Source organism: Myxocyprinus asiaticus, chromosome 42 (genome assembly GCF_019703515.2).
Source record: "Myxocyprinus asiaticus isolate MX2 ecotype Aquarium Trade chromosome 42, UBuf_Myxa_2, whole genome shotgun sequence".
Classification (NCBI taxonomy): Eukaryota; Metazoa; Chordata; class Actinopteri; order Cypriniformes; family Catostomidae; genus Myxocyprinus; species Myxocyprinus asiaticus.
In genome coordinates, this window is record NC_059385.1 from 36,632,853 (window position 1) to 36,655,361 (window position 22,509).

The window sequence follows — 22,509 nt, forward strand, 5'->3', positions numbered from 1 at the left end:
AAAATTGGAATTATGCAATCATCTGTCACAGTACTCATGCAGTGTCTCATAATTTTCCTCACGAGCAGCTTCAATCCTTCGCTGTCATAGGTCATGAAGAGCTAACAAAACTTATCGAAACATCAAAAGCCAGAACATATGTGTTAGATCCCAGGGCTCCAGACTGCGACTGAAATGGTCGACCAAAAATAATTGACTGCGACAATAATATAAAATCTAGTCGCCATTGGCAACAGTCGGGTTGTGCGCATTCATAAGCGGATTCGTCAGATATCATCTTGTGAGTTATTGAATACATTTTTAGAATGCGCACAACCAGTGTGTCTCGCGCCACTTTTCACCCATTTTGTTTCTGAAGAGCTCGCTGCACCACATGCAACAAAAGACCCAGTGCGGGAGAGTCGAACAATTGACTCATTTGAACCGGGTCTTTATCATGAATCACCCGAAAGGAATTGAGGGTTTGAACTCAGGAGCTCAGGTTAGCAGTTTGAATCAGATTCACTTTCTCAGCGAATCAGCCATCAGTGAACTCACAACTGAGAGTGCAGACATTTCAAAATAAGAGTCCCATGTGTATTTCGGGCTTCTTTATAATTAAAAGTCACGTATACCAGTCATTGTCATAGTCATTGTATACCAGTTTTTTTTCTTTATTGATTGGGATTGGAGTAGCACAATAAACTGCATCTGGGATTTCATTCAATTTGCACTTTTATAGTCACTGTGTCTGGGCCATCTAGTCACAGTAATGAAAGACCGAGGCAATACTCAGGGTTGGGGAGTAACGGAATACATGTAACGGGATTATGTATTTAAAATACAAAATATAAGTAACTGCATTCCGCTACAGTTACAATTTAAATAATTGGTGTCTTAAGACACCAATGTAATACATTGGTGTATTACATTGGTGTACCATATGTAATACAGTTACATTCAAAAAGTATTTTGATTACTGAAGAGATTACTTTGCATTTTATTGTCATTTGTTTCATTTAATATTTAGTCCTTTCAGATGGAAAACATTTATACATATAAATGATGCGATCCAAAGAGCATTTGAACAGCGGTGAAACACTTTCTTATGATGTGTTACATTCATACGAGCAGACAGAGAAGTACGTTTGAAGTAAGTTTGGAGCAGAAGAAATAGAAATAAACTTTGTGTAAATTGTCAGCTTTATGCTAAGTTAAAATGCTATTTCTAGCCATTTTACATGCACGTTACCAGGCACAGTCATATTTTTGTATCAAGAAAATTCACGCTGGATCATAATTTCTTTTTTTCTAGTAAGACCTTTGATATTAGGGCAAAAATCGTATTCTCGATAATAATTTTTTTATTGTTTTCCTGTAAAAAGATCAATTTGATTGATCTTGTTTTAGAAATAACACTGCGTAAGATATTTAGAGTTTTCAGAGAATGTATTTTTAACATATTTTGTATTTTGTGTTACTGCACTGTACTGGTAAGCTTGTGTTACTGAGTTTTTATAGTCAAAACAAGTGAAAAAAATCTATCAGTGCTGAAGAAGTAATCCAAAGTATTTAAAATATGTTACTGAATTTGAGCAATCTAACGAAATACATTACAAATTACATTTTACAGCATGTATTCTGTAATCTGTAGTGGAATATATTTAAAAAGTAACCCTCCCAACCCTGGCAATACTGTAAATCAATATATATGAGTGATCAATCTTTTGACATTTAGGACAATTAAGGAACTTGTTCACAACTATTACACAAGGTGCAAGCATTCACTGATATCAAGAAGACAACACACTAATATATGCATACTATAATTTCTGTACATTTCTGTAATGTAGATTCTGAAGAGCAGTACTAAATAACAAAATCTTTTATCTCTTATATTTGTATAAATTATAAAAGGGGTGTGAACATTTATGAGACAAAATGGGATGCAAACTTATCTTCTCTTTGTAATTAAAATTTGTATTGATTCATAAGTTAACACAAAGAAAAAAAACAACATATATATATATATAATGAATCAATCACTTTTAACATTAAACCCCCACTATAACCCCTCCCCCTACCTATCTCCCACCCTGACCACCCACGAACACCCCTGTGGTCAATAAAATATAGACACACACACACACACACACACAAAATACAAAACTAAAACAACAAAGAAGAAAATACAATAATCAAGTATAATTAAAAACTACATTACTCTCTCCACCGCCCCTCCTCGAGAGTACCCCAAAAACACTAAATAGTTGCCCCATTTCCTATTGAAAAAATTCCCAACACCCATCCTCCTGCTCGACCCCTCCTCGAAAGCAGCCATCTCTGCACACCTCTCTTGGAACGATGGTGCTCCATCTGACTTCCATCCCCTTAAAATAACCTGCCTACATCACACTGGTCAAAACCCAATTCTTTATGTATTTATCCTCCAAATTTATGACCTCCCCATCTCCCAAAATACAGAGTCTGGGGCAGAACAAAATCTGAGTGCTCAACACATCACATACAAAACTTTACACCTTCAACCAAAATTTTTGGATCTTACGACACCCCCTAAAAACATGAATGGCATCGCCAGCAGGTGGGTGTGTCTTTAAGACCAAGTCTATACAAATTAGAAAGGGTCCATGTAACGAACTTCACACAGGGAGGGAAGGAGGACACAGGAAACTTGGGACTTGAACTCAAGGGTAAGACTTTTACTTCGCAGCACATTAGCGCTTACAGCTTCACAATAACTAGTAGCTTTTCAGCTTCACAATAACTAGTAGCTTTTCAGCTTCACAGACGTAATTATAGCTCTACAATGTCTGGACCCAGACTCTCTCTCCCCACTGGTGCTGGCGTGGTCTCTTTTATGCCGCCCTCCCCAAGATCACTGCAGTTAGAAACAGGTGTTAACCATCATCTAGCTCAGGTGTATGCACCCTTACCGCTTTCTCTCTCTCCAGATGGACGCTTCCGGATATCGCGTTGCATAGTGCACCAGGACTAATACAAAGTGATGTCCACATGCTGACCGCTCTAATAGCCCGACGAGGTCCATGGCAATTCTTTCGAAGGGGACCTCGATCAGCGGAAGGGGCGCAATGGCGCTCTTGGTGTGGCCGGTGGATTCACCAGCTGACATTCACGGCATGCCGCACACCATCTGCGGACATCGCCGCGAATGCCTGGCCAATAGAAACAAGCCATTAGACTCTCTCCAAGTGTCCCGCCTTTGGATTATAATGAGCCACCTGGAACACCATTTCCCGGTGGCTCCGTGGTATTAATAGCTGGGTTGTATCTTCCTTTGTTTGAGCATCCTGCATCACTCGATACAACCGCTCTCTTATTGTGAAATACGGATATAAAAGCGCGATGTTCGGCTGGAGTTGTTGACCATCAATAACTCACTTGGTCGAAGGCGTGCCTGAGGGTTTCATCTCTCGACTGCTCTAGTGGGAACTCCCCTTCGGGAAATCCCCTGAGGATGGGTGGGACCGCAGCCTCTCCCCTCCTCACGACACCCTGATGTGGAGCTAATGGAGATGGCCCCGGCTTCCCCTGCCAAAGCATCGCACATTTCACATCTCACAGTTCTCGTGCAGGACACATCAGCACAGATTCCCTTTAACACATTTCCAAATTCAGGCCAATTGGTTCCCAGAATTAGCGGATGGGTGAGGTGGGAACTATCCGGCCTCCACTCTGTTTTGTTCCCCGAAATTTGATAACAAGGGTCACTACCAGATAGTTGTGAATATCCCCATGCACACACTTCACCCTCACCCTTCTGGCTGTGCCCAACACCTCGTGTGGAACCAAGCATTTGTGGATAGCTGTCAAGTTACAATCCGTGTCCACCAAGGCTTGGTGAGTACTCCCCTTGACATTTACCAGTATCCTGTACGCTCCGGCCTGATCGGGGGCAGCCTGTGGAGTGTCAGGGATCCGGACCACGGTTCTCAGGTCCATTGCGGGGCATTGATCCCGGAAGTGTCCCAGATCCCCGCAACTCCAGCAGGCTGGCCCAGGCACTACGCCTGATCTCAATCCCGAGTTTTGGCACCAGTGTAACAAACTTCACACAGGGAGGGGAGGACACAGGAAACTTGGGACTTGAACTCAAATGTAAGACTTTTATTTCACAGCACACTAGCGCCTACAGTTTCACAAAAACTAGTAGCTTTTCAGCTTCACACTAACTAGTAGCTTTTCAGCTTCAAAGACGTAATTATAACTCCACAATGTCTGGACCCAGACTCTCTCTCCCCACTGGCACTGGTGTGGTCTCTTTTATGTCATTCTCCCCAAGCTCACTGCAATTAGAAACAGGTGTTAACCATCATCTAGCTCAGGTGTATGCACCCATACCACTTTCTCTCTCTCCAGACGGACGATCGACCATGCCCCCACTGCCACAGTCCAATAAAATATATGTAAAATCTAGATGCAGACTTGACGTTTTTTAGAATCCTAGCCAAAATTCCCTCCTCCAATAACAAGTTTAAATCTTCCTCCCATAATCTTTTGAGAGAATTTAAAGCTCCGTCCCCTAGACTCAGAATTAGCAGAGAGTAATATACTGAAGCCTCATGACCTTTTTCAAAAGCAGAAATCACCTCTCCCAGAGTATCTGCCGCTTTAGGGGGGTGTGTGCTACTCCCAAAAATAGTGCAGAGCAGGTGGCACAGCTGTAAATACCTACAGAATTGAGATCTGGGAATCCAAAAAAGTTGAATAACATTATCAAAAGATCTCAATACTCCAGATGTTCGGCTGGAGTTGTTGACCATCAATAACTCACTTGGTCGAAGGCGTGCCTGAGGGTTTCATCTCTCGACTGCTCTAGTGGGAAATCCCCTTTGGGAAATCCCCTGAGGATGGGAGGGGCCACAGCCTCTCCCCTCCTCACGACACCCTGATGTGGAGCTGATGGAGACAGCCCCGGCTTCCCCTGCCAAAGCATCGCACATTTCACATCTCGCAGTTCTCGTGCAGGACCCATCTGCACAGATTTCCTTTAACACATTTCCAAATTCAGGCCAGTTGGTTCCCAGAATTAGCGGATGGGTGAGGCGGGAACTATCCGGCCTCCACTCTGTTTTGTTCCCCGAAATTTGATAACAAGGGTCACTACCAGATAGTTGTGAATATCCCCATGCACACACTTCACCCTCACCCTTCTGGGCAGGTGGCACAGCTGTAAATACCTACAGAATTGAGATCTGGGAATCCAAAAAAGTTTAATAAAGTTTTCAAAAGATCTCAATACTCCACTCTCATATAGGTCACCGAGTGTATTAACTCCCCTCACAATCCAATCTGACCAACAGAAAGGGGACTTATTAATACATAGTTTAGGGTTCAGCCACATGCTTGAGGCAACGTTTAAATAAATGTCCGAATTAAACACTTTGGACACTTTTGTCCATATCGAGTGCAAATGCGAGATAACGGGGTGTAACATAACTTCTCCAATTAGTTTGATAGAAGGGCTTTGCAGTGGCAAGATAGGGGCAAGAACTTCCTTTTCAATACAAAACCAGGCAGGGGCTCTCTCAGTTGGAAGTGACCAATGAGCCAAATGTCTGAGACTGAATGCATAATAATAAAACATAATCTTGGGTAGGCCTAACCCACCTTTGTCAATCGGCCTATGTAACTTAATGAAATGTAACATGGGACACTTACCATTCCAAATGAAGGACCACGCTATGTTATCAAATTGCTTGAAATAAGAGAGGGGGACATCTACAGGGAGAGATTGTAACAGGTAGTTAAATTTTGGAATACAATTCATTTAAATAACATTAACCTTCCCAATCATAGATAAATGTAATGAAGCCCACCTGCCCACATCGCTCAAACCTTTTTATTAAGGGATCAAAATTAACTCTGACTAAATCAGACAAATTTACTGGGAATAAAATGCCCAAATACTTAATGCACAGTTTGGGCCACTGGAAGGCACCCAGCTGAAAAGCCATTACGCTGTATGCTGTCAGAGCCAAAGCTTCGGATTTAGACCAATTAACTCTGTATCCCGAGAACTTAGAAAAGGAATGAATAATTCTGTGGAGGCAAAGTTCAAATGGTTCCATAAAGTTTCTAATATCTTCATCAGTAGACGAAGACATGAAACTATATTGATCAAGATAGAATTCTTTAAAACCACTATTAATATCAATGGCTGAGGTAAATATCTTACCACCAGCAGATTTCACTGAGGGAATGGTAGAAAAAGACTCTCTGTTTTATACATCTAGCCAAAAGCTTCCCTGCTTTGTTCCCCGACTCAATGTATGACTGTCTTGCCCTGAATAGCCAAAACTCCACCTTCTGCAACAAAATAGTATTATATCTGTATTTCAATTGGGTCAATTCTCTGAGGCCTTCAGATGACATTCGGTGCTTCAGCTCTGCCTCGGTACTTTTAATATTTCCTTCCAACTCCATGAGTTCTCGTGCTTTGGATTTTTTGGTGAATGAGGCATACTGTATTATCCAGCCCCTAAGAACCGCCTTAAGTGCCTCCCAAGCCATGCCCACAGAGGATACTGAGGACCAGTTGGTCTCTAAACACACATTGATTTCAGCCTTTAACATTTGTTGGAATTCAGGATTTTGCAAAAGGGATACATTAAAGTGCCAACTATGATTTCTTTTTCTCCGTCTATGGCAACACCTCTAAACTCACCAGGGCATGATCTGAGACTAAAATGTATCCAATTGAGCAATCCACAACAGATGAAATGAGGGACTTTGATATATATAAAAAAAAAAAAAAAAATCTATTCTAGAATAAATCTTATGGACTGATTGAAAAAAATGTATAGTCCCTACCAGATGGGTTCAAAAGTCTCCAAATATCTGTAAGACCAAGATATTACACATCCTGTGAAGCATCAATGTTGATCTAGGGGGCTTACACACTTTTGCTTCACTATGATCAAGGATTGAGTCCATCAAAAGATTAAAGTCTCCGCCCAATATTATATCATGAGGGGTGCAAGCAGCTTGCAACATCCCTTCAAGATCTATAAAAAAACCCTGATCATCAGCGTTAGGTGAGTAAATATTAGCCTACAACAGCTACAACAATAATGACCTAATTTATCTTTAATCTGTTTGAGAAATTTGAATTGTAGATGTTTGCTTATCAGTGTCATGACTTCCCTGCTCTTACTTGAGCCATCACTAAAGAAAACATGTCCACCCCATATCTTCCCAAATTTTTCAGCTTCCTGCGGGGAAAGATGCGTTTCTTGAAGAAACACTTTATCATATTTCTTTACGTTTAAGAAAAGAAATAACCTTCCTTCTTTTTATGGGGTGCCCCAACCCATTCACATTCTATGTGGAGAGAGACAATCCACTCATATTAACATTTGACATTTTGAAACATTAGAAAAAATAGATTGTGTGTCAAAACTAAAATTATAAAGACCACATTCCAAAATTAGTGCAACAAACAAACCCCAGACTTCCCCCAGAACAAAAAAAAAAAAAACAAAAAACAGAAAAAATAAAAACGTGCACATTAACCCCGTGCACAACAGCGCCAACCTGCGTCCATCCCTCTAAACTCAAAGAGTCCATGTAAACCTACGAGAGTCCCTGTGACAACTTTGCCATCAGATTGCTCAAGTCCAGTGTTTCTGTATAAATTTTGTAAGACAGAAATACATAACAGAAAATAAACTATAAAACAAACTCCAGCCAATAGGCAAATTAGGCACAAAGAATGTGTAGATTCATTCACAAAACTGTCTCAAAGGTGTGTTCATCCATAAAACAAATTCCATCTGCTAGCAGAACCAGCACAAAAAAAAAAAAAAAAAAATTTATAATAAAGCTGTTCAGTTTCCTCGTACAGTCAAATGAATGATAAGTGAGCTGGCTGTTCCATGAGTTCAGCAGATGATGTAATCATTCCTGCAAAAATACTCCATAAAACAAACTCCAGCCAATAGGAGGCTTAAGCACAGAGAACGAGCAGATTCATCCACAACTGACCCGAAGGAGTGTTATTTCACAAAACAAATTCCAGAACAAAAAGAAACAATAAAGGCTCCCAGCTTCCCTGGACGGCCAAAGGTATGTTCAGTGAGACAGCCCACTTGAGACACGTGAAAAACACACCATGACTTCATCCATCCATTGATTTTATGAAAGACATCACTAGTTGTGGGCATAGAAATATTTTGCAGCCATCCTTAGTATCTATTCTCAATTTAGCCAGGAACTTCAGTGTAAAAGCGACCCTTCGTCGATGCAAAATTTCTTGAAGGAGTGTTATTCAACAAAACATACTCCAGCCGCTAGGCGGAACCAACACAAAAAGAAACAAAATGGTGCCCAGCCTCCTCAGACAGCTGAGTCAATCCACTCGGGGGCCATATGAGAAACACCAAATGGCTTACTCACCCCACCGACTTTATGAAGGACATCACTTGTTGTGGGCAAGTAAATACTTTGCGGCCATCCTTAGTATCTATTCTCAATTTGGCCAGGAACATCAGAGCAAAAGCGATCTTCCGTTGATGTAAGAATTTCTTGCATTCCTTGAATCAATCACATTTCTTTCTTGTTGAATTCGCAAAGTCTGGGAACAAGAAAATGTTGTGATTCTTCCAAGAAAGCTTTCCTTTGCTCCTTGCCTCGCGATCCTTATCGGATGATCTCAGAAATTTGGCCAGAATTGATCTGGGCCTGTCTCCCTCAGCGGATCTGCGAGCCAGGACCCTGTGAGCTCGCTCGATTTCCAGCTTATGGCCTGTTATGTCAAGCAAACTCGGGAAGAGCTCGTCTAGGAATATCTCTGCCTTCTTCATGATCAGGAATTCCAACAATTCAGACGTTATTACGGTGGCTCCTATTCTCAAGATCTTCCATTTTTTCAAAAACGCGTTCCAAATCAACTTTGGTCGCCAACGGATTATAATTCCGTTGATAATTCCCTCTCCGTTGACTCTCGACGTCCAACAATCTTGTAACTAACCCAGAGAATTTCGTTTCCATCGCCGTCATCGATCGACGTATTACTGTCAGATCCTCTAAGTCGGCAACCACCTTCGTCAGCATCACAGACATGTTGGATAGCTGACGCTGGATTTCTCCTGCCGCACCATCCAAACCGAGTCCCTGGTCCGCAGGCCCATCAGAGGTTTCAGCTTGAGCACGTAAGTGTCTTTTAATATCTCCAGAGCCCGAGAATTTTGACTTCTTTGCCATGTTGACTTCAAAGAACAGATATGTAGTAGGATGTGTCGAATCTCACCGGTTTATGACACAAAAATAATCAAAAACCAGCAAATTGCACAGAGCTCGTCATTTACACGTCCGACCCTCACATGGCATCACGTGACTCCATGGCAAACTTATCTTCTCAACTATATATACTGTTTATTAATCATCAGATTAATGGGTTATGAGCTGTCTTCCTTTTCTTCTGCTTTCTACCTTTTTCTTTTTTTTTTCTCCCCAATTTGGAATGCCCAGTTCCCAAGGCACTCTAAGCCCTCGTGGTGGCATAGTGACTCGCCTCAATCCAGGTGGCGGAGGATGAATATCAGTTGCCTCCGCATCTGAGACAGTCAATCTGCGCATCTTATCACATGGCTTGTTGAGCGAGTTACCGTGGAGGCTATTCTCCACGGCATCCACGCACAACTCGCCACGCACCCCACCAACAGCGAGTACCACATTATAGCGACCACAAGGAGGTTAACCCAACGTGACTCTACTCATCCTAGCAACCAGGCCAACTGGTTGCTTAGGAAGCCTAAATGGAGTTACTCAGCACGCCCTGGATTCGAACTTGCGACTCCAGGTGTGGTAGTCAGTGTCTTTACTTGCTGAGCTACCCAGGCCCCCTTTCCATCTTGTTACTGAACAGCAATCTAAATCGAGCAATTCTGTGATTTGGTGAATAAAAACAGCTATTTGGCTCCTTAATGTTTCAGTTTAGGAGCCAATGGCTCCTAAGTCTTTTTTTTTTTTTTTTTTGTCTGGAACCCTGGATCCAATATCAACTAAGCTCTTAAAAGAGATATTCCCTGTAATCTCAGAACCTCTTCATAATATTATTAACTCCTCGCTATCCTTACGAAATGTCCCAAGAAACTTTAAAATGGCTTGATCCTGGAGAATTGGCTAATTATAGACCGATTTCAAATCTCCCATTTATGTCAGAAATACTGGAAAAGGTAGTGTCCTCCCAACTATGTTTATTTCTACAGAGAAATAGTATATATGAAAAAAATTCAGTCAGGAGTTAAGTAAGGAGTGCCACAGGGATCAGTTTTAGGGCCTCTGCTTTTCTTCTTGTATATGCTTCCCCTGGGAGATATTATCAGGAATCGTGGAATAAGTTTCCACTTTATATTTCTTAGAAACTCGACGAAATTTCACAATTCTCCAAATTAGCATTGTATCAATGAAATCAAAGAACTTAGGTGTTATATTTGATACCAATCTATACTTTGAAAATCAAATTTCCAATGTTTGTAGAACAGCATTCTTGCACTTCAGAAATATTGCTAAGTTACGACACATGCTCTCTGTTTCTGATGCCGAAAAACTAATTACTGCGTTCATGACCTCAAGACTAGATTATTGTAATGCATTACCGGGAGGATGTCCAGCAAGTTCAACAAATAAACTTCAATTGGTTCAAAATGCAGCAGCCATAGTGCTGTCTAGAACCAAGAAATATGATCATATTAGCCCCATTTTTTTGTTGTTACATTGGCTATCTTTTAAATTTTGTATTAATTTAAAAATTTTGTTAACAACATACAAAGCTTTGAATGGTCTAGGCTTGCAATACTTAAGTGACCTTCTACCATGCTATATTCCACCACGTTCATTAAGACTGCAAAAATCTGGCCTGTTAATAGTTCCTAGAATATAAAAATCCACAAAAGGAGGTAGATCCTTTTCCTATTTGGCTCCTAAACTATGGAATAGTCTCCCTAATACTGTTTGAGATGCAGACACACTCACTCAGTTTAAGTCTAGACTAAAGACTCATCTATTTAGCCAGGCATACACCTAATTTATCCATCAACTCATAATTAGGCTGTTCTAATTAGGTCTGCCGGAACTAGAAACATTTATCATGATCTATGACTCCTCAAAAAATGTAATGGCATCTACACTAATATTATTCTATTTGTATCCCTGTTGCAACCTTGGTATTCCTATCCCAATTTTACCAGAACCGGCCAGATCCAGCTCCGTTTCTGCTTGGTGTCGGACTCCACTGCTACGTGTCTGTGAGTGATGATGACTAAATGCAGGCAGTGCCAGCCAGACATCACTTCAGTCCATTTACACTGGACTTCAGAGGATGAACTAATGCCAACTCCAACCATAAGACATGGGATACTTCATATGCCACTGCCTGAACCTTGGACTTAGGATAGACCTAATTGAAATGACCGGCCGGTTGAACTGCAATGCACCTCACTGATCTCTGCCTGCATCACATGGTCTAATGATGGACTACACTCCTGAAATGGAATACACAGTCTATCAATTAATTGCCAACAAAAGCCTTCACCAGCCAACTAACAAAGGACAATGCATCTATGTGAACTTCTGCAGATAATGCAGAATGGACTTCAAAGGCATTAGTCATTAATCTTACAGTTCATACAAAATCTTTGTTTTTGAAAGGTTTTTTCTCCATTAACCGACATCTTATGGAGTTTTGTGTTCTTTGCCACAGTCGCCTTCGGCTTGCTCACTGGGGTTCTAAATACAATTAATATTTAATTATTTATTTTTATATAAAATTTACAATTACACAATAATGACTCTAAGACTTTATAGATATTACAGTTTCATTTTCTGTTAATGCATGATTTTCTGTAAAGCTGTTTTGAAACTATGTGTTTTGTGAAAAACGCTATACAAATAAAAATGACTTGACTTCATAACTATACGGGCAAGGGCAACCGGGCCTTGAGGAGGGTTCTGACCTCGTTGTTAAACTAAGGTTTCTGATTGGAGAATGCTTTTACTGTCTTTTTTGTTGTCACTATACGGTACAAAAGTTTATATATGCCAGAACTGACGAGGCCTATTCTTCTATGTCCACTCTTTGTGCAAAAATTTCCCATTTTGTATTTTCAAAGCAGTCTTGTAAAGCTGAAATGCTTCCCTCATTCCATACTTGTCCTTATATCTGGCTTAGCTCTGCTGATCAATGGTTTGTAGGTTGGTATAAGAAACAGTGATATATGGTCTGTCAGTCCAAGATTTGGAGATGGTGAAACTTTGTAAGCATTTGGTATATACTTGATCCAAGATGTTTTCCCATCTTGTAGCAAAATTCACATTATGACAGAAATCAGGTAAAACTGTCCTCAGGTTTGCATGGTTGAAGTCCCCAGCAGCTATGATAATGCTGTCAGGGTATGCAGTTAATTGCTGATTTATGACATCATGCAGCTTCTCCAGAGCTAGCTTGGTCTTAGCTTGTGGGGGCACATATGCAGCAGTAATAATAACATAAGTAAATTCCCTTGGCAGGAAGAACGGTCTGCATTTTAGCATTAAAACCTCAACATCCTGAGAGCAGTGTTTCCCAATTACTACTGAATCTGTACACCAGTTGTTATTAATGTAAATGCAAATTCCCCCACCTTTGTTTTCCCGGAGTCTGATGTTCTGTCTCCTTGGTAAACAGAGTGGCCTGCTAAAGCTATAGTACCATCTGGGATGCTTTCATCCAGCCAAGTCTCTGTAAAAATCATCACACAGCTGTGCGTTCTGCGTTGAAATCCTCAGTCTTATTTCATCCATCTTGTTAGATACTGACCAGGAATTTGCATGGAAGAGACTCGGCACTGCGGGTCTGTGAGGATTAGCTTTAAGCTTAGCTCACATACTGGCTCTCTTGCCCCACTTCTGTATCCTCTCTTGGTGTGGCCTGGACTGCCCCGCTGGGGGAATGCGTGTCCCGCTGAACGATGGTACTGATATCTCCGGTGGTAGCGGAGTTTGGTTTGTTAGCTACATAATCCAAACATAATTCTTTGATGGATAGTAATTCCAATCGTTATTAGACCTTCCGTGAGTCAAATCCGAGTACATTTAGACAGACAAGTAAACATAACACAATAAACAAACTACTGCTAAGTGTAATGTTGATTACCAAAATATTTATTTAGACTCGTCCCTCCTTTTCTTAAAAAAAAAAAAAAAAAAAAAAAAAAGCAAAAATAGAGGTTAGAGTGAGACACTTACAATGGAAGTCAATGGGTTCAATCAGTGACGTGCACAGACCTTACCATGGACAGGGGCGGAAAGATAAAAAAGAAAGATATTTTTTTTTTTTATTATTATTATTTTTTTTGTAATGATAGAGTTGTAATAATAAATACTAAACTAATTTCTTTGCTTTTTGAGTATTTAACCATTTTCTTGCATATATATATATATATATATATATATATATATATATATATATATATATATATATACTGTACATAATTTTTTTCATTGTTAAATTCCATTTTCCTTTATCACAAAAAATTGCCTATTCTGATATGTCTCACAAAAAGCACCATGGTAATACACTTGTATAATTATTTGTTTTTAGACATGGTCTGTTATAACCCAAAGTTTTTGACATGTGTCATAGTAAAACCATGGTATTTTTTAAAGTACCTTGGCATACAATGTCAGTATCATGAAAGATGAACATGATCAATCGTTCAGTACCATGGCATTACCCTGGTAACGTGGTGCATGGTGCAAAGGCGCGATGAGAAAGACTGTGTTCCGCAAATGCAACTGCGATCTTTAATAACGTATAGCATGTGAGTAAGGGCAGCCGGTGGAGTTTCTGGTGCTCCCTTAGGGTATGATGGTGCCCCCCAAGGAATTTGATGCCTTACGCAGACTGCGTAATATGTGTAAATGGAGCTGCGGTACTGTGGAAGCCTACTGGTATTATTCTGAAAGTGATTAGTCTAATGGCTTATTAGTTTCAACAAAACCAAACTGGCTTTGGCTAAACCTTTGGACAGCTCCTTCAATTTATGTTAATATTCTATAAAAGACGAATTTAACTTATATCACTGAAAGCGGCATGATCACTCCCATTATAATAGATTAATCTGTCAACACTTGTGGTACGTGATGTCGGAAATGCAGTAGCAATCGAATATTATTCTTTCTATATTGATGAACTTTCAACACGATACAGCCTGATCTCACATAAAAATCGGCAAGTGTGTGCCAATTTTTCTTTAGCCGAAATCGGTATACGTTGGCCGAATTTGAAAACACTGAGGCTAAAGCGGTAAGTGTCTCGGAGCATAGAGTATAACCAAGTGTGACATCCATTTATATCCAGGAGAGGTCGCCAGAAGCCAGTTGTTTTCAGCTGAACAGGGTGTAAAACAGTGAAGAGAAACACTTATTTATTTAATCTACCCCTCAACCAAAACCCAAATCTAACCCTAAACATTAGTAGAGGCAAAATGCAATGTTAGGGATAAAAATGTAACTTCCTTATCACGCTTGTGATTGTTTATACAAACGTGATTAATTCCTCGTTTGAATGGGGATTGAGCGGTGGTCTCCCATGCACAACCAGTCGTGCCACGAGGGAAAGTAATTGTTGATGAGCCATTCCAAATATGTCCGATGGGAGATAGGGCATGTCAGTGAGTCGGCATACTGTTGCCGATCCTAGGGTTCCGGAACTTTCAGAAACAGCATGCCGACTTCCAGTGAGATCATGGAGTGGACTTCTTATCTGACCTGTTACTTGTCTGAGGTTACGGCACTTCAGTGTTCAAGGGCGAATTCAAAACTGCATTTTTTGCTTTCTTGAAGGGCACTGCTGTGGGAGGGGATGCCACTCGAAAGCTCGTAATAAACAAAAGTGAGAAAATGAATCTTTTCTCAGAGGGCCATTCCACAAGACTGTTAGCAAAGGGTACATTCATACAGTAATGCCGTATTTTCTTCAGAGTACCCACTTCAAGGGCTCTGCACTTCAGAGTGAGTATAGGGCATATGGAGGATCACTTGTGATTGGAATCTGCCCCCCATCTGCTGTAGCACATGCTCTTAAAGGCACCTACACTTCATTTTGTTTAAATACGCCCGTGATTTACAAAGAAATCTCATATTAACACATAATTACTGTTATTGTGAGATTATGACGAAATTTTAATTTTGTTGTATTTAACTATCTTAATTATTTCTCCCCTTTTTCTGGACACCCCTGCTGCCCCCGTTCTGTGCAAGTCAGTGGGTTCAATCCTTAAACGTTAAAATACTCACCGTTTCATAATTATAGCCAAAAGACATAAACAATATATGTGTTAACATGATTTGTGTGATAAAATCATTTACTAACTGCATCTGTGTAAAGTTATAGCCAATTTTACAACTTGGTTGGTTGCATGATGATGTAATGTCAACAAACCCTAAAATGACCTTAAAAATGACGATTTAAATGACTTTACAGCTCACATAATACGTTTCAACAGAACACTTTATGCAAGTGCTTTTATCAAATTAAAAGCTTCACATTTCTGCCTTTAAACCCTCCAAAACTTGGCCACATTCACTTTCATTTGTAAGTGTCACCTTGATTTGTTTTTTTTTTTTTAAGGAGGGACAAGTCGAAATAAATTTTTGTTGTAATCAATATTATTCCACAAATGCTGTTGATTGAACTTAATTTGTATTGAACCCGGAATATTCCTTTAACACCTGAAGTCATCCATCATGGACACCTTCTGAGTGTGTGTGCGGTCGTCAAAGTCGTCAAAGGTGACTATGGTGGTGCAAGTGTACAGGCAACACTTTAATATGATGCCTAAAATATCATCACCTACTGTATATACACACCACCTCATGATAGGTTAATTAAATTACATCAAACTTACCTGTTAAATGCTAAAACATTTTCAGCATGTTATATTTCTAAATATTTTGGGTTTATATATATTATATATATATATATATATATATATATATATATATATATATATATATTTCTTTTTTTCTTCTTGTGTATATACTTTTTAAATACACTGGTTCATATACACAATTTAGGGATATGAGGATGACCTGATGAGATGCTCTGCAGTTCGTGAAAGTTACTGCAGCATGTTTTATAATGGACATGTTCAGACACATTAACGCTAAAGATCGACCTCAAACGTGCATGAAATAAATAAAACAAATCGATCAAATGTCCATCACCCTGAATTTTAACGTGTAACCAATATCTGCTGTTATATATATATATATATATATATATATATATATATATATATATATATATATATATAGGCTGTGTGTGTGTGTGTGTGTGTGTGTGTGATGTGTTACAGATAAGGACATTTTACAGATAAAACATGAACAGATCGAATGAACAGAGATCACTTGTTCAGCTGAATGAGAATATAGAATATAAATCCAGACTGATTAATAAAGCACAATGTTCATGTGTGACATGAACTTAATTGTGTTTGTGTATGAGCCGACACCCTTTTACTGCATTCCGATAGTGTAAAACAGTCTCATCTGTCTTCGGTCTCATCTCCATCAGCAGCTGCATTATTCTGAGGGAATATGAGGATTATTGATTGATAATAATCCATCACATGAGCGCTGTCTGTCACTGCGGCATCTCCTCATGATCACTCAACAAGTGAGACGACACACACCGACTGAACAGAAGAAATGTCAATGAAATGCGCACATGATCGATACGGGAATTATATTTCAGGATTTTGTCACTCGTACCTTTGTCTCCTTGTGAGAATGTGGGATCCATTTCCACAGTTCCAGTCAAATCCAGCGGGATTCGCCCATTCTACCGTCACATCCACAGACACCTGCAAACCGACACCGAAAGATTCTCTTTTGCAGCTGAAAATGATGACAGGAATATCCGGATTAGTGGAGTAGCGCGAACGCTGCGCCTCAGCGGCGTGTGTGTGTGTGTGTGTGTGGCTTTGAATCGCCTGGACTGAATCACTCTGAACCGAACTCGTGATCGATTGAATCAAATTAAACTCCAAACAAATCTTCTTTATTATTTTATACACTTATTTACATAACCCATCCTAAAAACTACCAACACATTTGAATGACGTTTGAAATGAATCACTGAATCACAAATCACGTTTTGTGTGTGAGTGTGTGTGGAAAGATTAATCAAACAATTAGAAAGAATTTACTAGTTGCATAAGACGCCATATTTGATTTCTGGTGTACAAAGTGTGGGCATAACCACTTCCGGTTTTGGCGGCCGCCGGTCCAGAAAAAATTGCAAAAATTGCATTTTATATAAGGTGTTTACAGAAAAGAGATTTAAAATGTATTGTAGCGTCGCAATAAAGATACACAAGGCCTATCTCATAAACAGTGTGCTTATTTAAGGCTGTTGTCGGCCACAGCTATGCCGTTCACTCTGTAAGTGTTTAAAGAAACACACTTTACTGTCTGCCCACAGTCTCCCCCGTGCACACAGACATATACAAAACATTCAGGAACAGCTATCAATGCAAGACATTACAACACATATTGCATAACACATATTCCTCTTATCAGTTAGAATAAGACCATAAACAACATGTCAGCACATTACATCATGTATGCAGTTACATCGATGAATATGAAGGTCAGAAACTATAATAAACATCAGAAACAACAATAGCCCATCTAAGTTTCTGTGAACATGAATTAATAATGCTAGGCTTGGGAGGGTAGCTCAGTGGTAAAGACCCTGGCTACCACCCCTGGAGTTCGCTAGTTTGAATCCCAGGGCATGCTGAGTGACTCCAGCCAGGTCTCCCAAATTGGCCCGGTTGCTAGGGAGGGTAGAGTCACATGGAGTAACCTCCTCGTGATCGCTATAATGTGGTCCGTTCTCGGTGGGGTGTGTGGTGAGTTGGGCATTGTTGCCACAGTGGATGGCGTGAAGCCTCTACATGCGCTATGTCTCTGTGGCAAAGCGCTCAACAAGCCACGTGATAAGATAGATGCGCAGGTTGACGATCTCAGATGCGAAGGAAACTGGGATTCGTCCTCTGCCACCCGGACTGAAGCGAATCACTACGCCACCATGAGGACTTAGAGCGCATTGGGAAGTGGGCATTCCAAATTGGGAGAAAAAGGGGAAAAATAAAAATAAATAAATAAATAAATGCTAGGCTTGGATCAGATTTGTTAAGATATACAATTTGAAGTTGGATATACAACTGTTGGACAACTACCAACACATTTATAAAGTTGTGATTTCTGTTTGCATCTCACGTCTGATTACACATGCAGCTTTTTGGTAACAATAAGGTTCCATTCTTAAACACTGGTTAATGCATTTGGTATAATGAACTTACAATGATAACTATTTTAGAACATTAATCTAGGTTAATGTTTCATTTAAATATACCCTTACAAAAAATATCTGCATTACAATAAAGTACAATTGCAGTATCACTACAGTACAGTGAAATATTACTGTAGATTTACATTATAATGAAGTATGAATGCAATAGAACTGCAGTTTAGTGTTGATACACTGAACTGCATATATACTGCATTTTTATCACATTGTACTGCATTTATGCTGTATTGTGCAACATATATCTTGCAGTTACAGTTCTATGAACAAGTAAACAGCAGAGTCTGGTAAGGTATTGAAGTTTTACTGCAGAATAATGTAGTAACAGTGCAGTAAGAAAAAGCACATAGTTTAAGGGAGTTTATACATCTCACACACGTTTTGCAAAATGAACAAATTAGATTTGAGAGTAATATTGCTGGTTACTCTCAAGACAATAACTAGTCAGTCCCAGATGTGGAACATCAGACTAAAAAGCAATTATAGCTTAAATATTGCAGTAAGTTGTAGTAAATGTGGGAAGTTGTATTAAATGTAGGCAAATTATATTTCAAAGATTGAATTAGGAATCGCATACTACCATACTAATCCATTTAAAGATATGGCAGAAATAGCAGGCGAAGAGTAGGATGGCAGTATGCAATTTTGAATTAAGTCCCTGTGTTTACTGAGTACTAAGCTAAAAATGGCAATGCTTTCATGCCTCAGTAGGCTATATTGTTATAGAAATAATAGTTAATCATGCTATTATGGAAAACCATGACATTAACATCTTGAGTTAAAATACACATAGTTGAATTCAAACAGACATTTTATTTTTCACATTACAAAATTACATTTAAGAGATCTGCAGTTGGTACAAGTAATATATATATATATATATATATATATATATATATATATATATATATATATATATATATATATATGCCCACTAATGGCCACCCCTGGTGACGGCCCTGAATTTCGAAACTATCTTGATTGAAAATAAACGTCTGGAGTTGGGAATTGGAGTCGACTCCAAAAAACTTGAAATTGAACACCCCTAATTGAATGACTCGACAAGGCCAATGCTCCTTCTCTCCTGAGGGACTTTTCCTCCAGAGAACATACTCCTCTTCTCATTTGTCCCACTTGTGAATGGCTTTCGGGTTCAATTTTGACATATCTTTGTGCTTTAATTCTGATACTTCACATATATGAATGGTTTTGTCAGTGAAGAAATCAACCAATGCGTATTTTGTATCCATCCTGCAGGTTAGTCATGTACAAATAGACAGAGATTGCGGGCCGACCGTTAGTATCAGTAAACTTACCTCCGGTATCAACAACGGCCATTGAAACGTGAGCAAGGTCTGCTGAAATCAAAGTCTTCACACAAATTAAATAGCGTGTAAATATTTGATGCAACTTTTTTCTTTGTTGTCTAATTAGGATCTTGATTAAGGTAAAAGAACACTCTGACAACTTTGAGGAAGACATAAAGTGACTGAATCCAGCATAATCAGTGAGAAATTCAGGCTGGTACTAATCCTAGACAACATGAATTTGCTGTAATTTCATTCCCTGTGTCTGTTTGGGTCAGCTCTGCATTATCGCAAGTGAAAACAGCACATTGTGTGTGGAGAATCATTGGCAGATGCTCTCCTCCCTGAACAGATCAGAGTATGTGAGTGGAGTGGCAACAATTTCCCCTCCGTGCTCAAAGCACTGTATAGTTGCTCCACTCTAGCTCCACTCCGGGCTGTCTGTTTCCCGCTCCTCGCTCGCTCCACGCTCCCTGATAGAAGAAACCCCGCTCCGTGTTCGCTCCATGGCAAATTTGCACCTAATTACCGCTCCACTGTAAAATTATTTCAGTGTGTTTTAAATAGGGATGTGCTTGGTTACCGTTTTTAATATTAGGTTAACCGCGAGGTTATTTGGTTTTTAGACAGGGGTCGGGTCACTGGGAAATGGTAATAAAGAACATTTATTGCAATGGATATTTGTCAAAGACAACTCATAATAGCAGCAAATAAAGTGCACAGTGCAATCAGCCTATATAGCACAATACATGGATCTTCAAATGATAAAATCACTCATATTAAAGTCAAACAAAAATTATCAAATGGTCACTGCCTGTATCTGCCCAGTGAGGTTCACGTCCGCAAGGCAGCGAACTCCAGTATTGCCATGTGCGTGGAGTTACACTGCTGTGGTTTAATAGTGTATGTAAGTATGCATACCAGAGCAAAATGGGAAAGACACCGTCCCGTCTTATCATTTATCAAGCGCTGAAACTTTGAAAAACAACCTGGAATCCTGTTTAATGGTGTAACAGTCACATGAAATCTGCTCTCCAACATGTAGGCCTACTTCTTCAGAATGCAGCAGAATTAATGAAACAGCACACAGGTGTCTCGAGATGTGTTTATAAATACTTAAGTTCTTTTTAACTTGACACTGTTGTGTCATGCAGTGGTCCTGCGTGAGACGCTGAAGGAAAAAAAACAGCAAGGTGCAGCACAAAGATGAAAGATGACTGTCCAGCGCATTTACAGTATAGAAAAACAGCACAGATGCACGCAAAACATGTGTGAACAGCTCCTGACTCGCCTCATACTTAAAAATCTGATGCAAACACAGCCTGAAACCCGATGGTTTGACGGATCCCGTCAGGCTCGTGTCAGTTTAATGGTGTTTAACTCTGTACTTAACACGTGAATTCTTGCTGATATTTAGTGGCATGTGTTTTGCTTGTGATGGAGTGTAAGTGGAGCACTCTTGGAGTGGAAGAAAACAACGACACTCCACTCCTTGCTCCGCTTCCACTCCGCTCACATACTCTGTTCCGGTATAAGCCACTTCCAGATATTTTAGCGATACAAAACTCCACATTATGCTGCTTTATTTTACAGGTTGGCAACATACAGTATGTCATCATGTTATTATCATTAATCATTATTTTCATAAATACATTGGTTTGGTGTGCACATAGTTTTATTATTCCGCTCCACATCCTGTGGTTGTGTGATAGTTTATAAACCTATATTACTAATTTCTAGTATTATCATCCTTCTAGTTATTTACAGTGCGGTCAATGACAGCAGAACTCTGTCACACTTGCCAGAAATGCCGCCACCTGCTTACTTCCACATTGAAAAATAGGGTGGATTGCTTCAGAAGTCATGGATTAAACCACTGGAGTCTTATGAATTACTTTTATGTTTCCTTTATGTCATTTTTGGACCGTCTGAGTTGTGGTCACCATTCACTTGCATTGTATGGACCTACAGAGCTGAAATATTCTTCTAAAAATGTTCATTTGTGTTCTGCAGAAGAGAGAAAGTCATACACATCTGGGATGGCATGAGGGTGAGTAAATGATGAGAGAATTTTCATTTTTGGGTGAACTATGCCTTTAATTTCTGAAATATTCAAAGGCATTAATTGTGACCAATATTTTAAGTATGGAAATAGGAAGGGGGTGAATACTTTTCTTAGTACTGTGATGCCACCAAAAGCTTAAGCATACTGTATGCCTGTGGTGGGGGGGGGGGGGGGGGGGTAGTAACTGAAACTTATGAGCATTTCTCTAATTCTTTCTGTTCCAGACTACATCCAAAAGAAATTCAATGTTTCCACATCTCAGATAAAGGCAGTTAAAATAACGAAGTTGAACAGTGAGGACAAGCCCTTCAAGAAGTGAAATCTCTCTGAATAATGGGAAAGAAATTGGGATAAATTTAAATATTTATTAAAAGATTATATTACATTTAATTAATAATATCTAATTGCTATAACACTGTTCTCTCAGCTTGTGAATGGAATTTTACCTTAATGAATAAAGGTAAGCTGCACAGAAATATTCTTGCATTGCAGTTGAAGAAATTCACTCTTCATATTGTTTGTAGTATGTAGACATTCATATTTTGCAGATTTGTATGTACAGTATTGCAAATGTTTGAAAATAAAACTGATTTTGAATAATGCAGTTGTACTTCAGTGGTATTTATTATATTGCATTTTGGTAATTTTGCAGTTGCACTTCAGTTGTATTGCTGTTTTACTGCATTTGTACTATGTTAGTACTATGTTAGTAGTTAGTAGTACTTTGCCTAAACTGTATCATTACAGCAATATTGCAGTTT

At 39.4% G+C, this 22,509-nt stretch overlaps 1 protein-coding gene across 1 annotated transcript in view; it reads right to left on the reverse strand.

The window, feature by feature from the left end:
• LOC127432471 (cortexin-3) overlaps nucleotides 1-22,509 on the reverse strand; it is a 49,944-nt gene that overhangs the window by 21,435 nt on the left and 6,000 nt on the right. The window contains exon 4 of the mRNA XM_051683588.1: nucleotides 16,774-16,899. Coding sequence (XP_051539548.1) covers nucleotides 16,774-16,804 — 31 coding nt within the window. The 5' untranslated portion in view covers nucleotides 16,805-16,899. The remainder of the gene's footprint in view (nucleotides 1-16,773; nucleotides 16,900-22,509) is intronic.